Source organism: Podarcis bocagei, assembly GCF_964188305.1.
Source record: "Podarcis bocagei genome assembly, chromosome: 2".
In the NCBI taxonomy this organism is placed as follows: Eukaryota; Metazoa; Chordata; class Lepidosauria; order Squamata; family Lacertidae; genus Podarcis; species Podarcis bocagei.
In genome coordinates, this window is record NC_138126.1 from 79230394 (window position 1) to 79255363 (window position 24970).

Genomic DNA, 24970 nt, shown 5'->3' on the forward strand with positions numbered 1-24970 from the left:
GTTAGTTGATTCTCTGAAACATTGAAGTTATCTAGCCAAAGCTCTGTTGAATCTAAAATGTAGTCAAAAGCTTAGGAAAAGGGAAAATATTTATTGGGCATGTGGCCACCTTTTGGAGTGCTGCTTATAGAAATCTAACAAACATGAGAGGACACTTTCAGGATCACACTGATTTAGTAGCCTGGAAGAAAGCATGCAAAAAGAGATTGAACCAGTTGATGTATTGGTATTGCAATACCAAATAACATCAGTACTATTATTTGTAAGCCATTTTCTACACTAAGATAATTATCACGTAGAATCAAGAGTTACTTATCATACAACTGGGGAACAATTCATATCACTCAAAGGAGATAGTAAGAAAACTGTGGTTGGACCCAACAAATCTCAGCACAGAATCATGCACTATATATTCTAACATACAATTAGAATGTGGGAAGACAAGGGATTGGCCTCTGGCATTGACGAACCTTTTTCTTTGATAAGTGTTTGCACTTCTTGTTTGACACTATCATTCCAGTGGGTAATGTCCACATTCAGGGAGTAGTCACAGCAAGCCTTCCCATCACCCCACTCTCGCCACTTCTCATATGCTTCTATGAGGCTGGACTCGGGCTCAGGAACAACATGATCAACTGTGAACAAAGGCAGCAAGCTGTAGTAAAGAATGAAGATCTTATGCTATTCCCTTCTGTCTGGAGATTTCCCTCTAAACAATTACCGTATTTACTCAAATCTAATTTCCCCCCCTTTTTGGCCAAATTACCGGTACGTTGCGAAAATTAAGGTGGCATTTGATGGCAAATTTACATTCGGCAGCAAATTCATTTTTTAGATTTCAATGTTCCGAAAATTGAGCTGCGCGTTAGATTTGACGGTGCATTAGACTCAAGTAAATACAGCATGTCTTCTTTGCCCAAAGACTCCTGAACTCCTAATAGCCAGCTTCATGGATCCTTCAAAAATATGCTGTTTCCCAGCATTCTACAAGACACAATGTACCACAGAAATCAGCTAAACAGCTTTTCAAAGTCTCAGTCACTATGCTGTTTGGGGCAATGTTTTCACCACCAAAAGAACAGATGCAGCATTGTTTCAATATTTATTTTTGTGATGGAGCACACTGTAAATGGGTATAGAGGACTGCTTAGGCAACAAAGTTAATAGCAAGGAATCCAGGTAAAGAAGAAACAGAGAAGATACTTCAGAGATAGGAATATTTTAGAACTATAAAGAGCAGTCATTGTCCAGGCATTTTCAACACAGGAGCCCCTACCATATTTGACAATTTGGGTCTAGAAAGTGAACCAAGAGAGCATGTCTCATCTTACTGCTTGTAATTTCTCAGATATGTCTAGAGTGCACTTACCAGAAGGAAGAATGAAAAAATAAGGCACTGTGCTTTGGATTAATAGTTCCTGGCATTATACCAGGTGCTTTTAGCAGGCTTTTGCTAAGAAGTGAGCGGGAAGTAGTAGCAGGTTGCCTCATCTCTTTCCTTCACTACGACTCATTAAAAAAAGAAGAAAGTTTCTTCCTAACATGCAGCTTAATTTACCTTTTTATTGCCCCTGACGTAATCCTCAATTTCTACTGCAGTTATTATGTGCAACAGACACTGCGGCAGATACTGCAGTTCTTTCAACACAAAAATGAAGGAGCAGGAAGTAAAACATTTTCAACCAACTGCAGTCACACTTGCAACTTGTCCTACGACTCAATAAGCCAAAAAACCCCTGCAGAACCATCAAGCCATGAACCAGAACATTCTAAAAACAAGAAGCAAGAATTGCTCTCCCATTTTAGTTTACTTCCTAGGCATGCTGGGAGATTGATTTGTCTTCTGAGGCATGCTCTACTATTATTATTTTTAAATCACAATTTTGTGCACATTTATTCTTTGTTAAACTGCTGAAATGCCATTGAATAAAAGATTAAATCTTGATATTTGAGCAAACAAGACCTTCAACAAAAATCTCACAGTATAATGAAGCTAAGTTGGGTTATTGCATAAATCCTTACACTTCAGTAAGTTTTTCCAGAAAGCCTGATTTTTCCATGGAAGCTGTAACACAAACTTCATCTCGCTTTGGAGTCTACTGAAGTTCATTTGCCATAACTACACACTTTCTATCTCCAAATTATTTCCATGGAGGAAAAACAAAAATAAATATGCATCACCCATTACATCTGATGACCAATGGAGCTGCAATGAGTAGAGCAGTTTTCAAGCATTTTTAAACATTTTAAACACTATAGAAATAAACAACTATGAACCAATAATGGCAATTATTGAGCTTCTGAGGCAGCCCTCAATATGTTCCACAGCAAGGATGACTGATGTGGTAGATGGTAATGGACCACAACTCTGGCTGGGACTGATGGGAGCATGTAGAAGGACACTCAATGAACTGTACTTTCCACTTGTAAAACGTTCACCCTATCTTAACTATAACCAACATTATATCTATACCTAGCACCATATTATGCACCAGAAACAAGTTTTGTAATAATAAAAAATGAAGGTAATGTTTAGAAGACCCACAAACTGTTGAGGAAGTCACAAAGAGAGCCGCCCTCCACCCTTGTACTTACTGATCATGGTGGTCCCACCCGCCAAGGCTGCTTTTGTCCCTTGGAAAAAGTCATCCACTGCTGTCATCCCCTTGTATGGCATCTGCAAATGAGTGTTGACATCAATCCCTCCAGGTATAACCATCCTTCCATTGGCTTCTATGGTCTTCACTCCACCAGGGACTATCAAGTTGTCTCCAATTTGCCTGATTAAATAATAACAAACCAGTCTGATAAACACGTTTACAATGACAAATGTCGAGTGCAATTTATTCCACAATAAGACAGTTCTTTCATCTACCATAACTGATCAGCAAACCAGCATATTTAGTACAGATTTCTCTTATACATTTTAGTTACTTTAGGCTGTAAAGTAAAGTATTACAATAATGGAGCAAATATATGGTTTTTATACTCCTTTTGCAAAAGAGTTAGGATTTGAGTGAATTTCATCAAACATTTCTTTATTTGACCTGCCTATTAGAAGAGTACGTATTTAAGAAGCCAAATACCTGAACTCAATACATTATTATACTAATGCCAGAAGAACCACACATTGATGGAAACCCAAAAATGGAAAACCAGGACTCTACCTAACAGCTGCAAAGAGGTAGGAAGACTATGTGACTGGCACTTGTGGGCAAGAAGAGGATGCTTAGCCCTTCCTACATTTGTCATATCACAAGTAAGGGCAGCAAGTGAATGAGTTTAGCAGTACCCCTGAAATGTCAAATTGTGCCCTCCACCTGCCACTTATGCAGCTGTTTGGCAGAGACCCAGATTTCCAGACAGGCTGCAGCAGTGAGTGTCCCGCATTTCTGCTCCTACTAACTAGAAATAAGCCTGTTACTGTTGGTTTGTCTGTCTTTTTACAGTTAATTTTGATTAGCTACCTTAAGCAAAATGTTCTCCATTTGGTATGGAGTATAGTAGCCTCCTGTTTTAAAAACTGGGGGGAGCAATTCCCAAGGTTTACAAGCCAAGCTTCAGCTTGACTAAGGGTCGTTTCACCCATGAACACCCTGCTCAGAGAAGAATGTACTTCTCCCAAGGCTTCAGAGATTCAGGCACCAACAATACGGGCATCTGCTGGACTTATACAAAGCCATGAAATATTTTCTGGTAATCAAAAGACTAGTGTTTCATTATGGATTGAATCATAGAATCATAGAATCATAGAGTTGGAAGAGACCACAAGGGCCATCGAGTCCAACCCCCTGCCAAGCATTGGATTTTCACTGTATGTGAATGTTAATTATATTTTTGGTATATGGTGTCATCGTAAGACATATGGACCAAAATGTTAGAAAGGCAAGCTAGATATATGTAATTGGACAATTTACATAATTTTCATGTGGGAAATTTCATGTACCCTATATATACCCTATCACACTTAGCAAATGTTTCTGTTTCATCACATGTATATATCACAGAAAAAGCTAAAGCTTCTCATGATGGAGAAACAGACATGGTGTGCATCACATACCGTGAGGTACATGCAAGCAATTTCCTACATGGAATTTATATTCATGTAGAAAGTTATGACATTTATGAAGCAGTTCTAACATTAGTTTTTAAAAGATATTTGTAAGTATCATTTGAAGGATAGAATTTATATTAACATTATATTGTTTTTCTTCACTGTATAGTTTATTGTAACTTGATATGTTTTCTGCTCTTTTAAGGCTCCATTTGGGAAGGCAGCATCTGAGTTTTTAAATGTATTATTTTGAATAAATAATAATATTTATTATTATTATATTTTGTATCAGCAGGTAGTGTTACTTTCTTAATTTGTACATTTGGCTTCGTGTTTGTTGAGTTACAGTTACTTTTTCCACCAAACAGTTTTCATGCACATAGTAAAGACCAGTGAGGAAGACCAATATCAAAATATCTTTGAGTCTTGGGATAGTTTGCAAGTTTTATTTGTTTTGCTTCTTGACATTCCAGTGATCTGTGATATCTTATGAGCTACATCTGTTCAGTTATTTTGCTAATATACACTGTTTGCATTTGTATGCTTTTGCTTTGGTTATAAATAGCATTGTTTGTTTTTAATTGTCATTAGATTCCATTAAATTATATTTGGTGGAATTCAACACTGTTCTATTCCATCTGTGTAAGCATTTCAGCTTGCCAGATAGAACAATCCCCCTCTCCTCTTTCTGCTGTTTTGGGGGCTCTCCTGACTGATTTGAGCCAATTTTGAGGGGTACACAGGGAAAGGGGGGAGTCCCATTGTGCAAGCAGGAGTCCTTGTGCATGACTTCTGCTGAAGGGGCTTCTTAGGTGAATCCTGCCCTTCTCTCTCTCTCTGTTTCTCTCTCTGTGTGTGTTTACATTAGTTTGCAACTATTTTTTGAACCCAATCTTTTTATCAAGACTTCAGATTGTTGGGATTTATTTCCTTTTTTGTGATGGCCAACCCTTGCTTATCCCCTGGATTCAAAATTGAGAAGCATACTGCCTCTAAATATGGTGTCATTTAGGGCAGCTAGCGTGGCTATTCACAGCTGTTCACAGACCAACCTTCATGAATTAGGATAATTTGTTGCATTTATATATTGTATCTTCAAGGAGCTCAGGGTGCCCACAATCATCCAACAGAATGAAAACAGAAAGGTGCCCAGGTTCAGCCAGTAAGCTTCACAGCTGAGCAGGGATCTAAACCTCAGTTTCCCTTGTCCGAGCTTACAGCACTGCAGTGGCTGTAAGCAAGAAGCATTGAAGCAAATATTATGGCAGTGAATTCCAAAAGTTAAATGTGTGAAGAAGCATTTCCTTTTGTCAGTCCTGAATTTACTGCAACATCAGCTTTACTGGATGCAATCACTCTTCATTCACACCATTAAAATGTATAATGAGATCAGGTTGCTCCAAAATAAACATAAAAAATAACTGAAAAAAGATCAAGCTCCCACCTCTATTTACTACCAAAAAAATTAAAGCACCAACTGTACTATTTGCAACCGATTAATTCCATGAGAATTTTGTCTGGATGTTAAAAATAAATAAACTTGTATTTTGTTGTAAATAAATAGGAGGTAAAAACAAAGCTTTTAAAAATATTTTTAAAAGCCCTGTCTCCATATGCAAAAACAATTCTCAAGTCCTTAAGGTCTAAAAGTTAGAATTACTTGTTGCAAAAAATGAAAACTCCCAAATATAATGGACACAGCTGCTGAACTGTTCTTAAGTTTTGCCAGAGTTTTGCAATTCCACCACCATCAAAAAGTTCTATAAAACAAACAAAAACCTTTCCCTGGGAGTTGACGATGAGTTCGCTATGTATTTGGACATCCACTGACATAGCCTTGTGCATTCTGTGCAGAATTTTTAACAGCACGTTCATTGTGCTATAGCAGTACAAGAAATACTATCTTCTTGCTTGAATCTCATCTTCCTCTGACCTGAAGGACTTACACAGCAATCCACGTTGCAGCTGGGGTGGTAGTGAACCAATGGATTCACTGCCACATCCACAGCCCTGCTGGCCAGGGTAGAAGCCGAAGGGCTATAATTTTCCACTTTGTTTTGCTAGCTCCAGGAAACAGGCCTGCTTTGGATCCAGCAGATCCATCACCAACGCTATCCCAGCTTGTGCACAGTGTTCTGTTTCAGGGTCTTACAAGAGTAAATGCTGGTAGAAACACCTTAGGCAGTTGAATGCACTCCACTGTACTTTCAGCAGGCACAGTGGGGGCCTCATCCTCACCAGCAAAGATATCTCTACCACACCCAAACCCCCTCTAACCACTGGTGGACCTTGGCGTCTCAAATTTCAGTGGCACCCTGTGCAATGCCAAAATCTAGCCACCCACCTCCCACTCTACCTTAGAGCAATAGTGGTGGAGCTTGCTCCTGCGCCCCAAAAGTTACGTGCCCAGTGCGACCACCCCCATAGAGCTACCTCTCCTCTAACATTGCCTCCTCTAGTGGTGCCAGGACTCTGGAGGACCTTGCCCCAGGGAACCTGGCTGATTCCTCTCTGGTGGCATTTAGATGCCAGGTAAAGGCAATTTTATTCAAGCTTATAATTTGTCTGAATTTTGAGCTGAAGCTTTTTGTAAATTTCCTTTCTTCTTAACTGCTGTTTGCTTTTTGTTTCCAATTTTGATTTTTTTGAAAATTATGTTGATTTTAAGCTGCTTTGGGCATCCTGTTATACATGATGGAAAGACAAGTGGAATACAAGTATAAATATATGCTCCAAAATGTCTTCTATTAGCCCTTCTGAATACATGCACAATTCCATGTTCTTTGTGCTTACATATGAGTAAGTTTTATACCACTAATACTCACTTCTCTAAGCCAAAGTGCCAAAATTGCAGAATGCCTTTTTTTAAGGGGGGGGCTACAAGCCCACTCAACCTTGTGTACACAAAGAACACTGGTTCAGTTTTAACTGAAGCAATTCCAACTCTTGCATTCATCAAAATGTTGATTACACCAAATAGTTATTCAAATCAAATCTGGCAGCTTGTGATACGACAGACAATGGCCGTTTTGCACGGGGGTTATGTTCCTAACCTGTGCCCATCAGCAGAGCCCTGTTACATCTCCGACCCCCCTTTTCCGGCCACTTCCAGGTTGCAATGATGCACGTGTGTGCAGCTACACACATACTGAACAAGCATAAAATGCTCGTTGCCTGTATACATCTTTTGGGGATACATTTTTTGGGTATAAAAAAGAAACCTTTAAACACAAACACCCCACATCTCTGTATCAATGAACTCACAACATTTGAAAAATTATTTGTGAGTTTTAAATATTTTACAAATGGTACTCTTTCCAAATGTCTTTGTGGCAACAAACCAGCAGTTAATAAATTGCCTTTTTCCCTCAGGGTTTGAACACTTGGACAATTTCCTCCTCTTAAATATTATTTGATTCCCCTGTTGCTGCTTTTAAAAATATTTCCTGCAGAAGAATCTGGATATTTGCTTTTATACTTTAATGGCAAAGAACATTTGAGATCCTTGGCTATAAAATATCCCACAACTCAAACCCCACTGCACTGGGATTTAATCCTAATTGCATGTATTTACACACTAGAACAATTTCAGCCTTTAACCACTGGAGTCATTACTTTGACTTCATAAACATAACCAGAAGCCAGATAAAACAGAAACCATAACAACTTTTGCCTAAAACCTCTCAGAATCTTAAAGACACAGCTTCTTTTAAGAAAATCTTTACCATCTTTAACTGCAATAAATGTAACAGTCATTTTTATGATGCAGTAGGCAAGCCAGAAACCAAACATAAATTACATTTGTCATCTCTTCTCTTTAGCAAAGGGTCTCCAAATACTATGACAGTTTAAATGCACTGATATAGAAAGCCATGTGCTGTAAATGACTTAATCATAGACTATTTGACATGAATAACAAGACAGTATACATGCAATATAAACTTGCACATAACAATTTTTGGAATCCCGTTCCTCTCTTCAAGAGATAGATATATTCTGAACACTAGGAAAACAAAGAGTGGGCTGTGGGAACTGTATACCTACTTTATAAGACCATCCTCCATGTAAATGTCAGCATAGAATGACTGATCATCATTGACTATCCTCCCTCCCTTAATGAGAAGACGGTCGCTCTGTGAAGAGAAAGCAAAGATTTGTATTTGACAGATGTTATGCATATGTTTGCATCTCCTTTTTATAACCCAGGGTGTCCATGGAAAGAGTAACACAAAGCCAATGAACTGTGCTTAGTTAAAGTAGGCCCAATCTTTAATCAATTCCATCTCTGTTTGGCATAAGTTACAAATTATCTGCCCATTTCCCTAGAGCTGGATAGCTGATGCAATCCCACTGCTGTCCGTGAACAAGCGGCAGTTTCACCTGGATGCTATTGATATTGCTACTACTGAACAGTTCTGAGAGTTCTTTTTTAACAGCATTCAGTGTAGAAGCTAATTTTGAGCACCATCATATGAACATTACATTGGGGGGGGGCCTCACAACATTAAAATAATCTGCATTGGAAGGTGCAAAAGATTTAGTTCAACACTTGGACCAAAGGAAAGACTTACCAACTTCCTATAGACCAGGCATGGCCAAACGTGGCCCTCCAGATGTTTTGGGACTACAACCCTCATCATCCCTAGCTAACAGGACCAGTGGTCAGGGATGATGGGAATTTTAGTCCCAAAACATCTGGAGGGCCAAGTTTGACCGTGCCTGCCATAAACCATAGATCTTCAACTGGTGGATGGGGATCTATTACTGGGTCACAGCCAGACCTAAGGCAAGTCAAAATATCAGCACCATTTAAGTTAAAAAAATTAGAGAGGGTACACAAATGGGCCTGAAAAGGTTGACCATCATAGAATAACCAACATAATCCACAGTACTGGGCCACAAGCAGCAAGCTGGTACATGCCAGAACCAATTTCTCCTAAGGACTCCAGAAAGAGTTAATTGGTCCCTGGTGGTTAAACTAAGGCAGTTTCGTATCCCCACTGTTTACACCAATCTGGGGGGGGGGGAGGGGAGCTCTTTCACTGCACCAGTTTTTTTTAATGTATTTATGAAAGTTATTCCTTTGGATGTTACCATATCACTGTGTCTCATGGATCAGGCCAATGGTCCATCTAGCCCAGCACCCTGTTCTCACAATGGCCAAGAAGATGCCTATGGGTAGCCTAAAAGCAGCATTCAACTGGAAACCCAGACAATGTTTGATTTCTGCATTCCTGACTCAAAATATTTTTTGACTGAAATGTCCTTGCCTCAAATTCTAAGGCAATTTACAAAAAATAAAAAACACCACAATTTTTGTTACTTTGGCAAGTACTCTTCTTCTCTACCTTCTTCTCTATCTTCACTATCTTTTCTCTCTCTTTTTGTCATAGGAGACAACAAAATCAAATAAACCCGACCCCCAGACTAATGTGCCCATCCAGCTCTGTACAGGCCAAGGATTCAGTTACATGCCATGCATGCACTGCACACATTCCAACACCGTAATTGGGGCAGCCCCTCCTTTGAGAAGCTCCGTGCACACTCTGCAGCCTTAAGACATTTTGGATGAAAGGCAATGTTTTTATGTTGTAGAAAGGTCAGTTCACTGTAAAAATGAGCTTCCTAAAAATGCTTCAAGAAAGTTGAATGATTGTTTCCGTTTTAGCTATTTGGCTATCAGCTTGAGGGAACTGTAAGGTTTGTAGCAGTGGAAATGAATATTTAGGGGGAGGGAACCCAAAGTGAATAACCCTCCCCTTCATGAACAACCCAATGAGAAGGTCACTGGCTCTAGAGAAAAGTAAACACTAATGGGGGGGGAGGGGAAAATAAAAGCACCAGTTGTGAAAAAACAAGTTTGAATATATATGCAAAAAAAAACAACCAAATCTTAATGTATAAGAGTGCCAAACCAATGTAATAATAAAAGTATAAAACACCATTTAAAAAGAAACCCCAGCTGCAAAAATTTTTGTCTCTCCCATATCAGTCTCTACGGCCACAGCAGGTGCTGCAACGTTCCAGCAGTTTGACTTCACCCCCCAAGGTGCACTCCTCTATTGTTTCCAACAACAACCCAAAATTGGGTCTCCAGCTGTTTTTATACTACAGTTCCTACCATCCATGACCACTGGTTCTGCTAGCTAGGGATGATGGGTGTTGTAGTCCAAAACTGCTGGAAATCCAAGTCTGGGGAAACCCTGTTCCATACCTACCCCATACATAGACCAATCTTACTTCCCACTGAGATCCAAAGTAAGACCTCATGCAAACATCGTAATAAAAATCGGGGGGAAATAATGCAAGAAATACTCCCTTGGATACACAGAGTCCTTTTCTGAAATGCATTCACCTCTTCCACACATCACACTTAGCTTAGCACAAATGAGTGGGCTTCCAGAGATGGAGCTTGCAGAGGCTTTGCTCCTCCGTGGTCCTTTCTGCTGCTGCGCCATGCTGACACACATGACTCGTGAACCAGGAATAGTTATTTCCGTTCACACAAAAAGGGCAGGCTTTGTTTTCATAGCTGTTACAATAACCTACACATAAACATTTGGTTAGTTTCTTTACTCTCTGCAACCTTGAATCCCTACTGTTATGGGTTCCATGGTTATTCGGAGTATAGTCCAAGCAAATCAGTTAAGTGAGTAGACATTGCAATATAGATTGCTAGTTAAGGATTGCTAGTCTTCCAAATCGATAAATGACCCTGGACGGTTAAGTCCAGTCAAAGGCGTGCGACGCTCATCTTGCTTCAGGCCAAGGGAGCCAGCGTTTGCTCACAGACAGCTTTCCAGGTAATGTGGCCAGCATAACTAAACTGCTTCTGGTGCAACAGAACAGAAGCCAGAGTGCTTGGAAATGCTGTTTACCTTCCCGCTACAGCAGTACCTATTTATCTACTTGCAGTGGTGTGCTTTTGAACTCTAGATTGGCAGAAGCTAGGACAAAGCAACGGGAGCTCACCCCATTGCGGGGATTCATACCGCCAACCTTCTGATCGGCAAGCCCAAGAGGCTTAGTGGTTTAGACCACAGCACCACCTGTCTTCCAAATAACCCAAGGGTTGTAGATATTAGAAGGGAATTTATGGCAACAACAGTGCCCCCCCTCCACCTCTTCATTCTTCATGGCATCTACTTCTATAATAAAGTTGGCCTTCCTGGACAGGTGAAAATTCAAATAAGCAACAACTCCAGTTCATAATTCCTGAGGTGCAATGAGACAAAAAATACAATTCTCTGTTCTTAAACATCATCTTTCTCACTTGTACACAACCTGTGATTTTACTGATTTTAAGGTGTGCTGTTATGCTTTGCTCCCAAATGAAAAGTTTCTTGGAAGACCTCCTACAAACATTTTTCAAATGCCCAACACATCTGAAAGAGACAGGGGTACATATGTATCATCCATATGGTCTCCCATAAAAGGACCCCAAGTTTTATTCATATGTTGTAATACAATATGAAATACACTGTTAAAAACAACTATACAATTTCAGCTTGTTTCTTAGATTACCCTAAGACTTTTGCATTCTAATAGTACACATAACACAAATACAGTGGTAACTCGGGTTAAGTGCTTAATTCGTTCCGGAGGTCCGTACTTAACCTGAAACTGTTCTTAACCTGAAGCACCACTTTAGCTAATGGGGCCTCCTGCTGCTGCCGCGCCGCCAGAGCACGATTTCTGTTCTCATCCTGAAGCAAAGTTCTTAACCTGAAGCACTATTTCTGGGTTAGCGGAGTCTGTAACCTGAAGCATATGTAACCTGAAGCATATGTAACCCGAGGTACCACTGTATAATGAATATCTGGTGATTTCCTCAGCACAAAATAACAAGCAAGCTCTTGACAAAAATCTCACCTAGGCTGATCAATTTCAGTTCTAGACACCAAGTTTCCCAAAATTGTGAAGCAAACAGAATAATTGGGGAGGTGGCAAAATAACATTGCCTATACTAAAGGGTTGGTGGGAAAGTGTTGAAGGTCAGGCCAGGAATTCATAAGCAGAATGTATCAAGTGTGTGCAAATTACATTGTAGCACAATCTGTGTTTGTTTTAATACAGTACAGTACTAGATCTGCAATGCTTTTTTAAAAAAAATCTTTATCTTCTAGATTCAGACCCGTGCTCTAAAATGTGATCTCCAAATTAAAAAAAATATGTGATGTGGAGAAAATAAGAAGTGAACAATCTGATCGTACCAGCCCCCATAGAGGGATGATTCTGACAGGGCTCAATACAGCCTTCCCCTGTCTGCATGCTTGCAGCCCAACAAAACCTTAAGAGGAACAAAAGGTCTGTGTGCACCTCCCTTATTGCCACCTTTTCCTAACTCACTGCTGAATGCAAGTTACTTAACTTTTTTGACTGAAGTACATTTCCCCCCTTCTGAATTCTTAATGGGCAGAAGTAACTGATGCTAATGAATCTGAATAAAGGACGAGGCACAGCACAGTTAGAAGTTTATTTTGGTCTACTGTTGCTGTAGCGAAAGTATACAGGAATGTAATGGCCTTAGTGGTTGTTTCATTGATATTTAAAAGTTTTGCATTTATCATCATTTGTGCCGAGCCCTAGTAGCAGCAAAATAAGAAAGAGGAAGGCCAGCACCAACTCCATTAGTTGGTAGGCAGAAAAGGGTGGGGGATGGCACATTCAATGACATCATGTCTATTCTGGCACAGAAAGTTCTGGATTCGTTCGTATGCAAGAGGAACTAAAGAGGAAACTGAAGCGCTTATCAGGAAACGGGCCTGACTAATTCAAGGGCTTTTGCATGCTTACCAAGATCTCCCGGGCTATTACAATAAACACTCTGTTCATCCTGCCAAAGCTCATTTCTGCTTCCCCACACCCAGCCATGTCTTCCTGCCAACCCTGTTGCAGGCTGCATCATTAGCCACTGTTGGCCTGAGGGAAATTTTATCTGCAAGATACAGATGAAAGAAATCACATTCATGGAGTCACAACAAAAGCACCAAGAATCTAAGTGCATCTTGGATTCTCTTTGGAAATTCTGGCACAGATCCCAGGCCTTCTCTGTTACCTCCTTTGAGCATCCTGTTAAATGAAGATGCCTCTCTGTTGCGACAGGAGACTTTATTGCTTGTTCATTCTCACATAAATGTTACCCTACACACCAGATGTTTTCTACCAAAAGGATAAACAGCAAAGAGTTATCTACCACCTTTAAGACTAAAAAGTTATTACAGCATACACGGCCATGAACTATTAAGAGCACAGACTCATTTGGCTACTCCTCTGCAAGTTTCTACAGGAAGAGACATTAGTACTGTCTGACTGCAAAAGCAAGATCAGGAAGGCAGATGGCTTGATTTTAAAAAGATGCAAGCCACCATGAACTCCCATTTCCCCCCTGCCATCCAAAAATCCTTGCACAAAACAACACTGACTTTATGAGAAAAAAAGGGTGCACATGGAATACTAATGCACGGGTTTCTTTTAGTTGAGATTGAATGTACACAGGTAGAATGGTAGCACAATTCAGCCCTTCATGTTTCACAAGCATAAATCACTACCATGAATGGGACAAACTGCACTGATGCTCTACTATGAATACAATCTATTTATCCTTGTGGTAATTCACAGGCAAACATTCACTCTATGTAGACTAACTGCATAGATTTGTAATGGAAGTCACGTTTGTAGATGTGAAATGGCCCCAAGACTGATACTGAAACTTCTGGCACCTCTGCCAGATTCCTTGATAGCTGGTGTCTATAAAAATCTGGAGAGGATTATGCACCACAGGATGGAACAGTAAAAACCATTTTTTTCTCTGAAACAACTTTTTCTCTCTCCAAAAGATTAGTTAGGTTTGTTTTGTGGTTTAAAACAAAATATAAATTCAGTTCAAACATGTTTAAAGCAATTGACTCTGTAGAAGGAATATTGTATTAAAAATAGAAACAAAAGGCAAACATATGCAACTTTCAAGATCACATATTACAGATATGACACATGTAATATATATTCTAGTTATCACCGAGGAAGCCATGAATATTTAGAAGTCAACCGAAGAGCATTTCCCTTTTCCACTGAAATGGACAGTGTGATATAGTGTTTAGAATGTTGGACTGAGGCTGGGGATTACCGGGTTCAAATCTTCACTTCGCCATGAAGTGATTTTAGACCAGTCACTACTCTACCTTGTAGGACTGTTGTGAGTATAAAATGGAAGGTGGGAGCTATGCATGCTGTCTTATACTTGTAGGAAAGATTGGATATAAATGTAGCTAACAACAATAAACTTCTGGTTACTTAATCTTCATGTAAGTGATCTTGCTAAGTGTCCTTGCATATGCGAGAACACCAGGCACTCCTAATTTTAAAACTATTCCAAATCTGCATAAAGTCCTTTTGTACAAAGGCCATGTAGGCTACATGATCAGAGGTTCTGGATTATATTCATAGGTTGTATGAAGATGTTTTAATTGCTACAACAACCCGTTAGATGCATGTTAATAGATGAATTAGAAAAGTGGAAATTTGGTTTAACTCATTGATTTAAAATTTACCCTTTTCCTGGTGACTTTAAAAATCTATATTGATCAATCCAGTCAAATGTTCCTGGTAGGCAGCACAAATGTGCAACTACTAGCATGCTCCCTACCAAAAACAATGGTCTGTAGAAAGGCAGATTGATCTAAAATAAATAACTGATTTTAAATCCCTACCACAAAGGACCAATTGTAAATCAAGTTTCCAATTCCTATGTATTTCCAGCTTGGGGGGGGGGGATATATGCTATGGCTAACCCTGTGTCTTCTGTATTTTCAAGTGTCTTGGCCCCAACACCCTGAACCCAGCAGGCCTTTGAAATGGAACCAAAGCATCAAGAGAACCCAGAACTTTAACAGACAAGCCACAAAGTATTTCTATTCACTGGGTTTCTTTAAAAAACACAATGGGCAGTGCTCCTCAGGAAATCAATTTCACTGTGTTTGTGTGGTTCAAGCAACATATCTTCTGATAAAGTTTTGAACACTGGTGTTTGGGTTCAGTAGTGGTAGTGGCAGAAGGGTGGATATGGGGCTTTTTTTCCAGGGGTAACACACCGGAACTCAGTTCTGACACCTCTCAGGTGAGTGCCATTGCCATTTTTAGAGAAAGGGGAAGGTGTTCCTGGTGAGTTCCAGCACCTGTTTTTCTAGAAAAGTAGCACAGCATATACTTGTGATTTATTTCATCTTTCAGATTGCTTTAAAATGATAGACCATGCCTTCCCTACCTGATTCTCATGTTTTTGGGACATCATATTTGACATTTGTAAAAAACAATAGGGAAACAGAAAACAAACAGGAGTCCAAGTTATAAGAACAGTTTTTTCTGTTAAAAAAGATAACGTTCATCTAAATCTCAAGTCCCCTCCTCATTTTACTTTTGAAAGACTGGAGCAGATTCTTTCTACTCTACCTCTTTCATACATATCCAAAGGTCTAAGGGGGAAAAGCCATCTTATACAATTTTGGGCAGCACATGCACACAGAGTACTGCTGGAGTAGCTCCATAGTTTGTTCATCTTGTCTCCCACATGATGTTTTCCTGGATCTTTTATAGGCATAGGTGCGACTCTCAGATGTATACTCATATTTCAAAGTATTGGGTATGTGGCCAATGAAGTATGTTAAATTAGCATAAAATATACATATATTAGAAACGCTTCCTGACTTGGCAGGAGTATGAAAATGGAATTTTACACAGACTCTTTATACAATGCAGAGTTATATAGAGAATAGTCTCACAGCAGACAATGGAATTCTACTATTGCAACTAAGCAGATTTGGCCTGTTAAAATGACTGAATCAAGGAGTCCTATGTAAACTGTTCTGGGTGTGTGTAATAAAGGTATGCTTCCTTGAAAACCATCACTTTGCCATTACTTTTCTTCCAAATTGCTTAACACTTGCACGCAATTCCTGGTCCTCTGCAATACTTCACAGGCCAAAAGATGTTCAGAAATACAGTAACTGGGTACATGTTTTGAGACTCAGGTCAGAAAAGGAACAGGTTAGTTTCAGCCAGGAAGATAATACTTTACATATTTACAGTCCACAAGGCACATGGCTTGGAAGAAGGGCAGAGTTTAAATGTTATTCCTGTTACTGAAAGAAACATTACAAAGGTCATGCACTGACAACAATACAGCTCTCTCTTGTAAAAGAGTGCTGTTATGTCCCCTCTTTTTTACCAAGACAATCCAAAAATCACAATTTCTGGGAATTGCAGGGGCAAGTGAATAGTGTTCTACATACTGTACAAGGTATGCATTATTCTGGTGGTGTGGTTACTGTTAGAAACCTCAGCTTCATGAACAACTTTCCACTGGGTTCGCCAATTGGGTATATATGGTATATTCCCCAATATACCATATTTTTATAAACAAAAATATACTGTGGAGCTAGGAGATGCCCAGTGGAAAAAGACTAGTCTAAAAATAAAATCATGTAGTTGATGCAGATGTAGTTGAGAAAGTCACTTTTACCTTCAGGACTCCATTTTTCTTCCCAAAGTGAAGATCTAATATATTGATGAGGAGTAAAAAAAACAACTAGTGAAATATTCCAGATCGGAATCTGCATGATCTTTGCATGCAATCCAAGTTTCATCTATTGTCTTTAGTATAGTCAATTATCTGTCAAGACTTAAAAAAATAAACATAGCATCAATTGTAATTTTGATTCCTAAGAGTCTATTTTGAGCAAAACACATACTATTTGTATAGTCTGCATCTTATCTGTCTCACATCTTTACTTCCTAACCTAAGCCCACTGAGCTCTTGCAATATTCGCTAGTTCCAATACATTATCTACAACTTATTTTATTCAGTCTACCTCACCATCTTCCTAATTCAGGTGTCTAGGTAATCTCACTATACATGTATAGCCATATTCAAGATGGCAACGCCCTGAGAACACAGTGAAAATAGCCACATATGCACAATACAGCTGCTGCTCATGAGCACTAGTATGAAAGACAAGACAGACATCCTGCCATTCCCATTTCATCAGGCTGCTTTTCAACAATATGCAAGATGAATATCTGCACAAGTTGTTGTGGATTTCTTAGTTTATGTACAAGCTACGTACAAACAAGCAACACTATTATTCTGCAAGATTTTGGCTTATCCCTAAGGATCACGCAGAAACTGTTATGCCTGAGTTTAGGCAGAGCCCCACCCATACAACCAGGCACACATCACTGCCTGTGGAAGTGTACTACTGTTTTCACTCCAATATTCATTACTAGCAGTGAGATTTACTGCCAGCTATGATGACAAAGGGATTCAGTGTTCTTATACCTCAAGAGTTTATTTTCTTGATCTCAGATGTTCTTCTACAGCACTGCAATCCCCTGCTAGTCAACCTGTCAAATGAGGAAACAACGATGGGCTATGCACAGCCTGAGCTGGCCACATGTGGCAATCAGTGTTGTGGGCAGAAAAAATCTTGAATACCAGTATACTCTTTCCCTCTTGGAAATTACTTCTGGTTCCTGGGTGGTCACACCCTTTCAAATGCAGGGATGCACCTCCCTGTAGAAAGTGGGGGTGGGGTTCCCCCAGGACTCCTAAGAAAGCAGTTATTCAATGTGTCATGTCTTCAGGGGACCAACATCTCATATACTGAACAAGGAACATTCTTGCAATAGTACACACCTTACAGTTCTGTACTATGTGGTTACCATGTGGTATAGAATTGACAATTATTAACACTATCAGAGGACTGTTAGGTGTGCATCTTTAAAGGTGCATACCTAACTTTACCATTTATTTTCCAGCTACACCATCTTGAACTGCTTTTTAAAATGACATTAATTTGAGAGAGTGCTGCTGAGAATGCTTTAAAACCCCCTGAAAAGAATAATATCACTCTCAAAGAATTTATTTATTATCACTACTTTTATCCTGACTTTAGATCCACAGCACTAAATGCCATAATTTTTTAAGCTAATTGTAGCCATAAAATAACCAAAGCAGACCTATGAAACAACACACAATAGTGAGCAGCTGGACCCTAGTGCAGCTGGACTTTCCACTATTTCAAAGAAAGCATAAGAAAGCATATGCTGAATACCAAGATAGGTGCGGCCCCACTGCACAGAGCGTCAAAGAGGAAAAACTGCTGCAGTCAGGTGCAGCAGCACAAAAGAAAACAATATCATGGGATTTAGCTAGCTAATGTAGGTCACACCTTCTAGACCTAAGAGAGAAGAAAATGTAACACTTTTACATGGCTGCTTTATAGCATTATACTGTGCATGTACAGACCTAGCTGCTTTATCTGAAAGCAGGTAAAAATTGGCTTAAATATTAAATGACTTTGGCATTAAAGGCAAATAATTCAGCACTGCCAGAAATGTGAGAGTAAAATAAGATGTTGGCTATGTCTACTTATTTTATATAATTATTCCCAACTGTCTAGTCTGCGACTCTCAGTGTTTTTCACCTTAAAAGAAAAATATCTGTTCCAAAAAAGGTTCAAGAAAACTGGCTGTTTCAGTGGGGTGGGGTGGGGTGGGGTGGGGGGGTGACAAAAACAAACTGGCCACTGTAGTTAACATAAACTCATCCCTTATTTAAGGTCACAGGTTGGAAAATATGCCCCACACATCACAAAATGAATTCATGAGCATCAATTTTATTCAAATGCTTTTAAGCCATTAAATGGGCAAACAAAAGAAAGCACTCAATAAAATCCCATCAGAAAAGGCAATCCTTTAGTGAAATTAGTTGCCCTCTAAACAGGTACAGTGGAAGACAAAATATCTGCTAAGCTTCTCCCCCCTCCAATCCAGTGTGCGCACGAGTGTGTGTGTGTGTGTGCATGCTTGGTTGTGCTGCTTCCTTTGTTTGCCTCAAAGATGGAGTAGCCACCCGTTCCCCCAATGCATACCCTATCCCACAAAAGATTTCATTAAAATGCATTGGAGACAAAGCACAGCTGCACTCCTTGCATCTGAAGCCAGCGACAATAAACCCCAGGCCTATTAAAGACCAAGGGGGTACCCCCTCTGCAAGCCGTTTCATTGCATCAACAATAAATCAGGGTGGAGTATGAAGCCACTGGAAATGTATCTGCAGGGCACACACTGATGCAAAGATGCAAAACACACTGCTATTTTTCACAGTATTTCCCCCATGCTCTCCAACAGACAGTTTTTATTTCATGTTAACAAGCAAACCATTATTTAGAAGAGAAAATTATATATTTCACATTCATTTGTAAAACAAAGCTTTCACATTTACAGATGAATCAATTCCTCTTTTTTCTGAGCCAGTCAAAGCACATGACGCACCCAAATATGCAGCAAACGAAACTATGCAGCAGGCAACTTAGGCATACCAGTGTTCCTGCTTTAAAAAAAAAAGGAGTGGTGACAGAACAAAAAACAAAAACAAGGGTCTGTCCAAAGCATTTAAAAAGTGATCAAACATCCTGAACTGAACAAGGAGGGAAATCTACTCCCAACATGCAGGGTTGAAAACAGAATGTCACTAAATCCTCACCATGCCCCACAGACATGGACAACAGACATGAAGGGGGAGGTGGGGGGGGGGGGAGAAGAGAGATTTGATAGCAACATTTTGGGGCTTGAAGATACTGCAGTCTGATATCACTGCTTCACACAAGTACAGTCCTCCCAGACAGTAATTTAACAGCACGAGACAATTGTACAGTTTATGAAAGTCCCAAGATTTACTTAATCAGGGCTGCCCCTGCATGCACCCCCTCATTTTTGCAAGCTGGCTGGCTTTTTAATATCCCTCGCAACTATGAATTGAATCAGCACCAGCTTCTTACAAAACTAGACTGACATGGGTAGTAGCTGGTGGGGATGAGTAAACTAATACAAAACAAATGTGAAGACAGAAGCATAAATGCAGCAAACATGAATAGCGGAGGGTGGGGAGAACGAAAGAAGATACGTTAAGCCACTCACTGTTATCCTGGGGATGTTCTTCTTGCCCTGATAACCAGACATGACGTTCGGCTGTTGTGGCAGGGATAGAACCAGCTCCTATCCTCCAACCTAGGAGCAGTACCAGCTTGCAAAGAAGCTCAGGCTCAGGTGAAACAAATGGTGCTTCCTTCCTTTCCTCGTCTTCCTCTCTGTCTTGCCCCCTCCCACTTGTTTCACACAATAGTAAATCCTCTCCCTCCCTCCTCTTTTACCAATGACAGCTGGGACCCTGTAAGACAGGAATGGCTGATGAGGCGACTCCTCCCTTCTCCTTCTTCCCAGTCTCGCTTTCTCTGTGCATTGATTTTTCTCTCCTCGCCTTATTTGCCTCACCCACTCCGAGCTGCTGTCATTGCAGTAAGGCATGACAGCCGCTAGAGGGTAGCAGTGGAAAGACTGGCTACCAGATTTGCAAAGGGACTGGGCAAGGCCCATAAGATCTTTCCCAGGGACGTTAGCTACTGCAGAAGAAGCAAGGAGCTACAAGCCAGCACAGACAATTCAAGGGAGCAGTCAGAAAAGCACATCAAACTTCCCAGAGACTAGCAAGCAGCTAAGATTTTAGGAATTAGTATCCATAGATACCCAGTGGAAAATGGTCAGATATATTTCATCTCTTTGAGCAACAAATGACTTCTAGTTTAAGGTTACCAGATTTTTTTCAATTAATCTGGGGACACTTTTCAACTTCAATGGATTTTGTATGGGGACTGATTTGTAAATCCAGGGACTGTCCCCAGGAAACGGGGATGTCCGGTAACCTTACTCTAGTTTGTTTCTTGTCTAAAACAGATGCTTTGACAAAATGTACATAAGTGGAAGAGTAGCAGCTAAGTTGGCATGTGGTAGACTAAAAACTTTGTAAAGGAAGAAGCAGTTAAGCTAGTACTCATATTTACAACAGTGTTTCTTTTGTAAGAAAGTCTCCTTAAAATCCCTACACAGCTTTCCAAACTTTCCAATTTGGTGACACACATTTTAGACAATGCATCATTTCAAGCCACAGTAATTCAGTTTTACTAGCAAACCGGAGGATAAACTAACCCCCTTCCAGCCTTGGGAAGAACATGGGGAGCATTCCCATGACACACCTACACAATGCAACTGACACAATAATGTGTTGTGACACACAGTTTGGAAAGCTGCTACCTTATCATTTTTCATATTGTAGTGATTCTTCCACCATCCCCTGCAAAGTAATCTTCTTGTTCTCATGGTTTTAGACAAAGCTTGAAAACCTAACCCATTTCAACCCTATTTCACTGGAAAGTGCTCCCTAAGGAATTCAAAACCCATCCATTTTTAAAATCTTGGTGTTGTTCGGAAAATAGTGTGTGCAGGAAAGGGAGAAGTGCAACAGGGTTACAATACCTAACTTTATTTTAGAACAACCCCCCACCCGGTTTTTTAAAATAATTTTCATATTTTTAAATTTTGTTTAGTCAAAATGATCAATATTTTTTCAAAGGTTTTTATTTGGAAATCCATTTCTTTCAGGGCTTGTGAAAAGTAACTGACATACATAAAGCTGGGGGGGGGCACAAAACAAGCAAAATCAAAAAGTTTCTCATCATCAAGCCCTCTGGAATATAAACTTTCTTTGTTCTAAAAAGTTTTACAGTGTGGTTAGGGGGTCTAAGATTGTTGATGTGGTTTGTGGATATTGCGCTTCATACCTGAGGTGAGATAATCTCATCCATTTGCAGAACATATGTACAAAATATCTGCTCTGTAAACTGAAGGGAGGGCAGGGGAAATATTGTATAGTCAGCTGCTAGAGCTTGTGGAAGAAACAAACTATCCTAAGGCACATTCTAGAATTCCCACTAAGCACCCAGGGTTTTAACCACAAACCCCTTGATTTGAGTCCAGGACTGTGGGTGCTCAGACCACAGAGCCGCTTTAGGGTTCATCACCTACCAAGTCAGCCAACAGACTATGCCAGTAGGGATGGCTCACACTTACCCTTACAAACGCTTATTTTCAATAGAGACAAAAACATTTGCCAGTTGGGCTGACGGGAAATTCAGTAATTCCACAGTAGCTAGCGAATGACTGAATGACTGGCTTGTGTAACGTAACAGCTCTTGTTGCTCAGTGATTTTTCGTTTTGATAAATATGCAATGAAGAACTTTTACCTCCAGGGACTTTCACGTTTCAACAATTTCACACCACCCTCAGAATTCATGCAGAGAAGTTAGAGAATAAAGTAACCCAAACATGGGCTTCCTTTTGTATGAGTCTTTATGCATATTGATTAACCTGCATCCTTCTGCTACATTAACCTTTCCCACTTTCTACTCTTGTTCCACTCTCAGATCTCCTCTTTCGCATGCATCTCACCTGGCATGCCATGGAAAAGCCTACTGGTTTGAAGATTAAAAGTGAGCCAAGGGCATCCATCAAAATGCTCAGTGGAGCAGCTTATGCTTAGAGACTGGGAATTACAATAGAAGGAATTCCCTTCCTCCTCTCTTGGAGCTGGAGCAGGCGGTGGGTTTGTCAAACACAGCAAGATCACAGCAAATAATTGTTAAATATAAAGCGAAAGAGACAGCAAGTAATCAGAACTACCTATGGCTAGAGTTTCTGTTCAGAAATAGCACAAAGTTAATTTTATCTCTTGTGCAGCATATTATTTAATGAAAATTGAGTATTTCTGCAATGCACATATACTAGTGGTTCCATTAAATCCCCTTAATAAAAATATTTGGATTTCCTAGTGTACAGGATCTCCACAGAAAGACATGGAACTTCTGTAACAAATAATAATTTTCTGCATCTTAGCCCCGAGAAGAAATCAGATTTTATAAATCAATAGACAAGTGTAGTAAGAAAAAACAGCCTTCAAATTTATACCTTTCCTAGTTCTTATATCCCAGAGGCATGTCCCTGTCTTCCAAAAAGCTCATTGGTTTGGTCAATGGTCTGTCTTCCAAAAAGCTCATTGGTTTGGTCAATGGTCAATGGAAAGGCCTGTTCCTATTGGTCACAGCATTCATAAAGCCTTGGGGTAAGGATGGTTGGGTCATCTACATCTGTTCTGTAGCTGGGGCAAAGGGCAGGCTACCCTGAAGAGCTTACAGTATACACACACTGGAATTTCAAACACTAGGCTGGATGCTAATGACATCTACAGGGGTGGGGTGGGGAGGCACAACCCAAACATTCTCCTACTTCATTTAATCTACTTCACAACCCCGTGAAGTAGATTAGGCCAAGGCTCGTCCAAGGTCATCCAATGAGTTTCATGGCTGAGTAAGGATTTGAACCCTTGTCTTCCAGGTCCTAGTCTTACACTAACCATTACATCACACTACACCATGCAGGCTGCATGTAAGTTCTGGGAAGTGAGGGGAGGTTCTGCTTTCTTTGTTGCCAAGTCACATTTTCTATTCTTTTAAACATTCATTTTTAATGACATTTTTGAAAAAGCTTTTACTTCTCAGATTCACTGCACAAGACATCAACTTCCATGCCAAGTCTAGGCTAGAAGTTGTTCCACTTGATGGTTTTCCCTACATTCATCCTGTATGGGATGTGCTGCCAGCATTCCTTTCTGGGCCTGTTTCATATCTCTTTTTTACTCTTGTAAAGACTCTCTCTTTTCTTCTTCTTCTTTTTTTTAAAGAAAAGTGCTTAAGTCTTGCTGCTTCGGCCAAAAATCACACTGGAAACAGTATGCATACTCTGCATCATTGATGACTTCCTGATGTGCATGATATGATATGATATAAGCCTCACCCAATTTCTGCAGCAGTGGGCCAGATTAGATATGTTTGAGATCCATGATTGGTTCTCCCAACCTTTTCATTTTTTTAAAGCAACAACTCTCTCTTCCTCCCTCTGAATTAATCAAGACCTTGGTACTGTGGGGATGGGAAGGTAGAACCCTTCCTTACTGCACTGTTTTCTGGCGTAAATGCTTTCACCCAAGCACCTATTATGGGGCAGCTAGGGAGCACTTACAATGGGAAATCTATGCAGGGAAAGGGTTGATGTTATCTGCCCCGCTCCCCATCCTCCTACAATGCACTGTTGTCCAAATTTCATAATGGATCTCAAACACCTTGTCTTAATATAGCCCAAAGACTCTGGGGTGCTAATACAGTACTGGCTTGGGCAGAGCTACAAAATGACTACAAAATCCAACGAAAGATTTGGAGGGGATCCCAAATGTTGGGTTTTGTAGTTAATGAAGTTCTTGATCAGAAATGGTACTCAGGCAACTGTTTTGTTGTTCTTTGGAAACATTAAGATAGGTGCAGGGAGTACTTTACTCTTCTAACTCTTAAACTGCCCCTTCCTGAAGCAGCTTTTCAAACAAAAGAAGGCTTTTAAAAGTGACACTTTGCTTGTAACAGTGTTGTTTGCCTTGAAGAAGCACAGTTCAAAGCCTAGTTTGTGGGGGCAATGATAAGCAGGGTTTGGAATGAACTAGTTCAGTTCAATGAACCAGTTCAAACATCTCTGAAAGCTGTGCTATTTTTCTAGAAAAAGGGGGGCTCACCATTAATGCCTCCTGAGAGGTGCTGGAACTGAGTTCCGGTGAAAAAAGAGCCCTGCCTGGAAGTAGTTTCCATAATTGCTAGGTAATCTAAAGGAGAATTAAGTTCATTTTGGGGCTGAACTTTGAACAGCTTCTAGTTCATGTTCATGTTCATTCCCTCCCACCACCACCTCCAAAAGAAGGCCTGAACCCTTAGCTTCCAATAAACAAAAACTAAGTAAATTCAACAGCTATAAAGGATAAAACAAACCAACTGGGGCAACTGACATTGGAATATTTTCAGTTTGCACTGCAACGTTTTCTGATATCCTTGAGAGTAATCTAATTTAGCATGTTCATTTTACCTGTATTTAGTATATCAAGCTATAAACTTTGAAATGGCCAAGCTTCCCTAATACTTGCTATTGGA

General features: G+C 40.0%; 1 protein-coding gene across 5 annotated transcripts in view; it reads right to left on the reverse strand.

Moving 5' to 3' along the window:
- The window catches only part of DPYSL3 (dihydropyrimidinase like 3), a 53291-nt gene that overhangs the window by 13490 nt on the left and 14831 nt on the right, over positions 1-24970 (reverse strand). For 3 of the 5 annotated variants that reach the window (XM_081185319.1, XM_081185318.1, XM_081185320.1), the window contains exons 2-4: positions 8099-8187; positions 2596-2780; positions 471-635 (exon numbers count right to left, since the gene is read on the reverse strand). In XM_081185319.1, the coding sequence (XP_081041445.1) occupies positions 471-635; positions 2596-2780; positions 8099-8187 (439 nt within the window). Of the gene's footprint in view, positions 1-470; positions 636-2595; positions 2781-8098; positions 8188-20029; positions 20247-24970 lie in introns of those variants that run through there. The other 2 variants (XM_081185321.1, XM_081185322.1) reach the window with 2 other exon arrangements.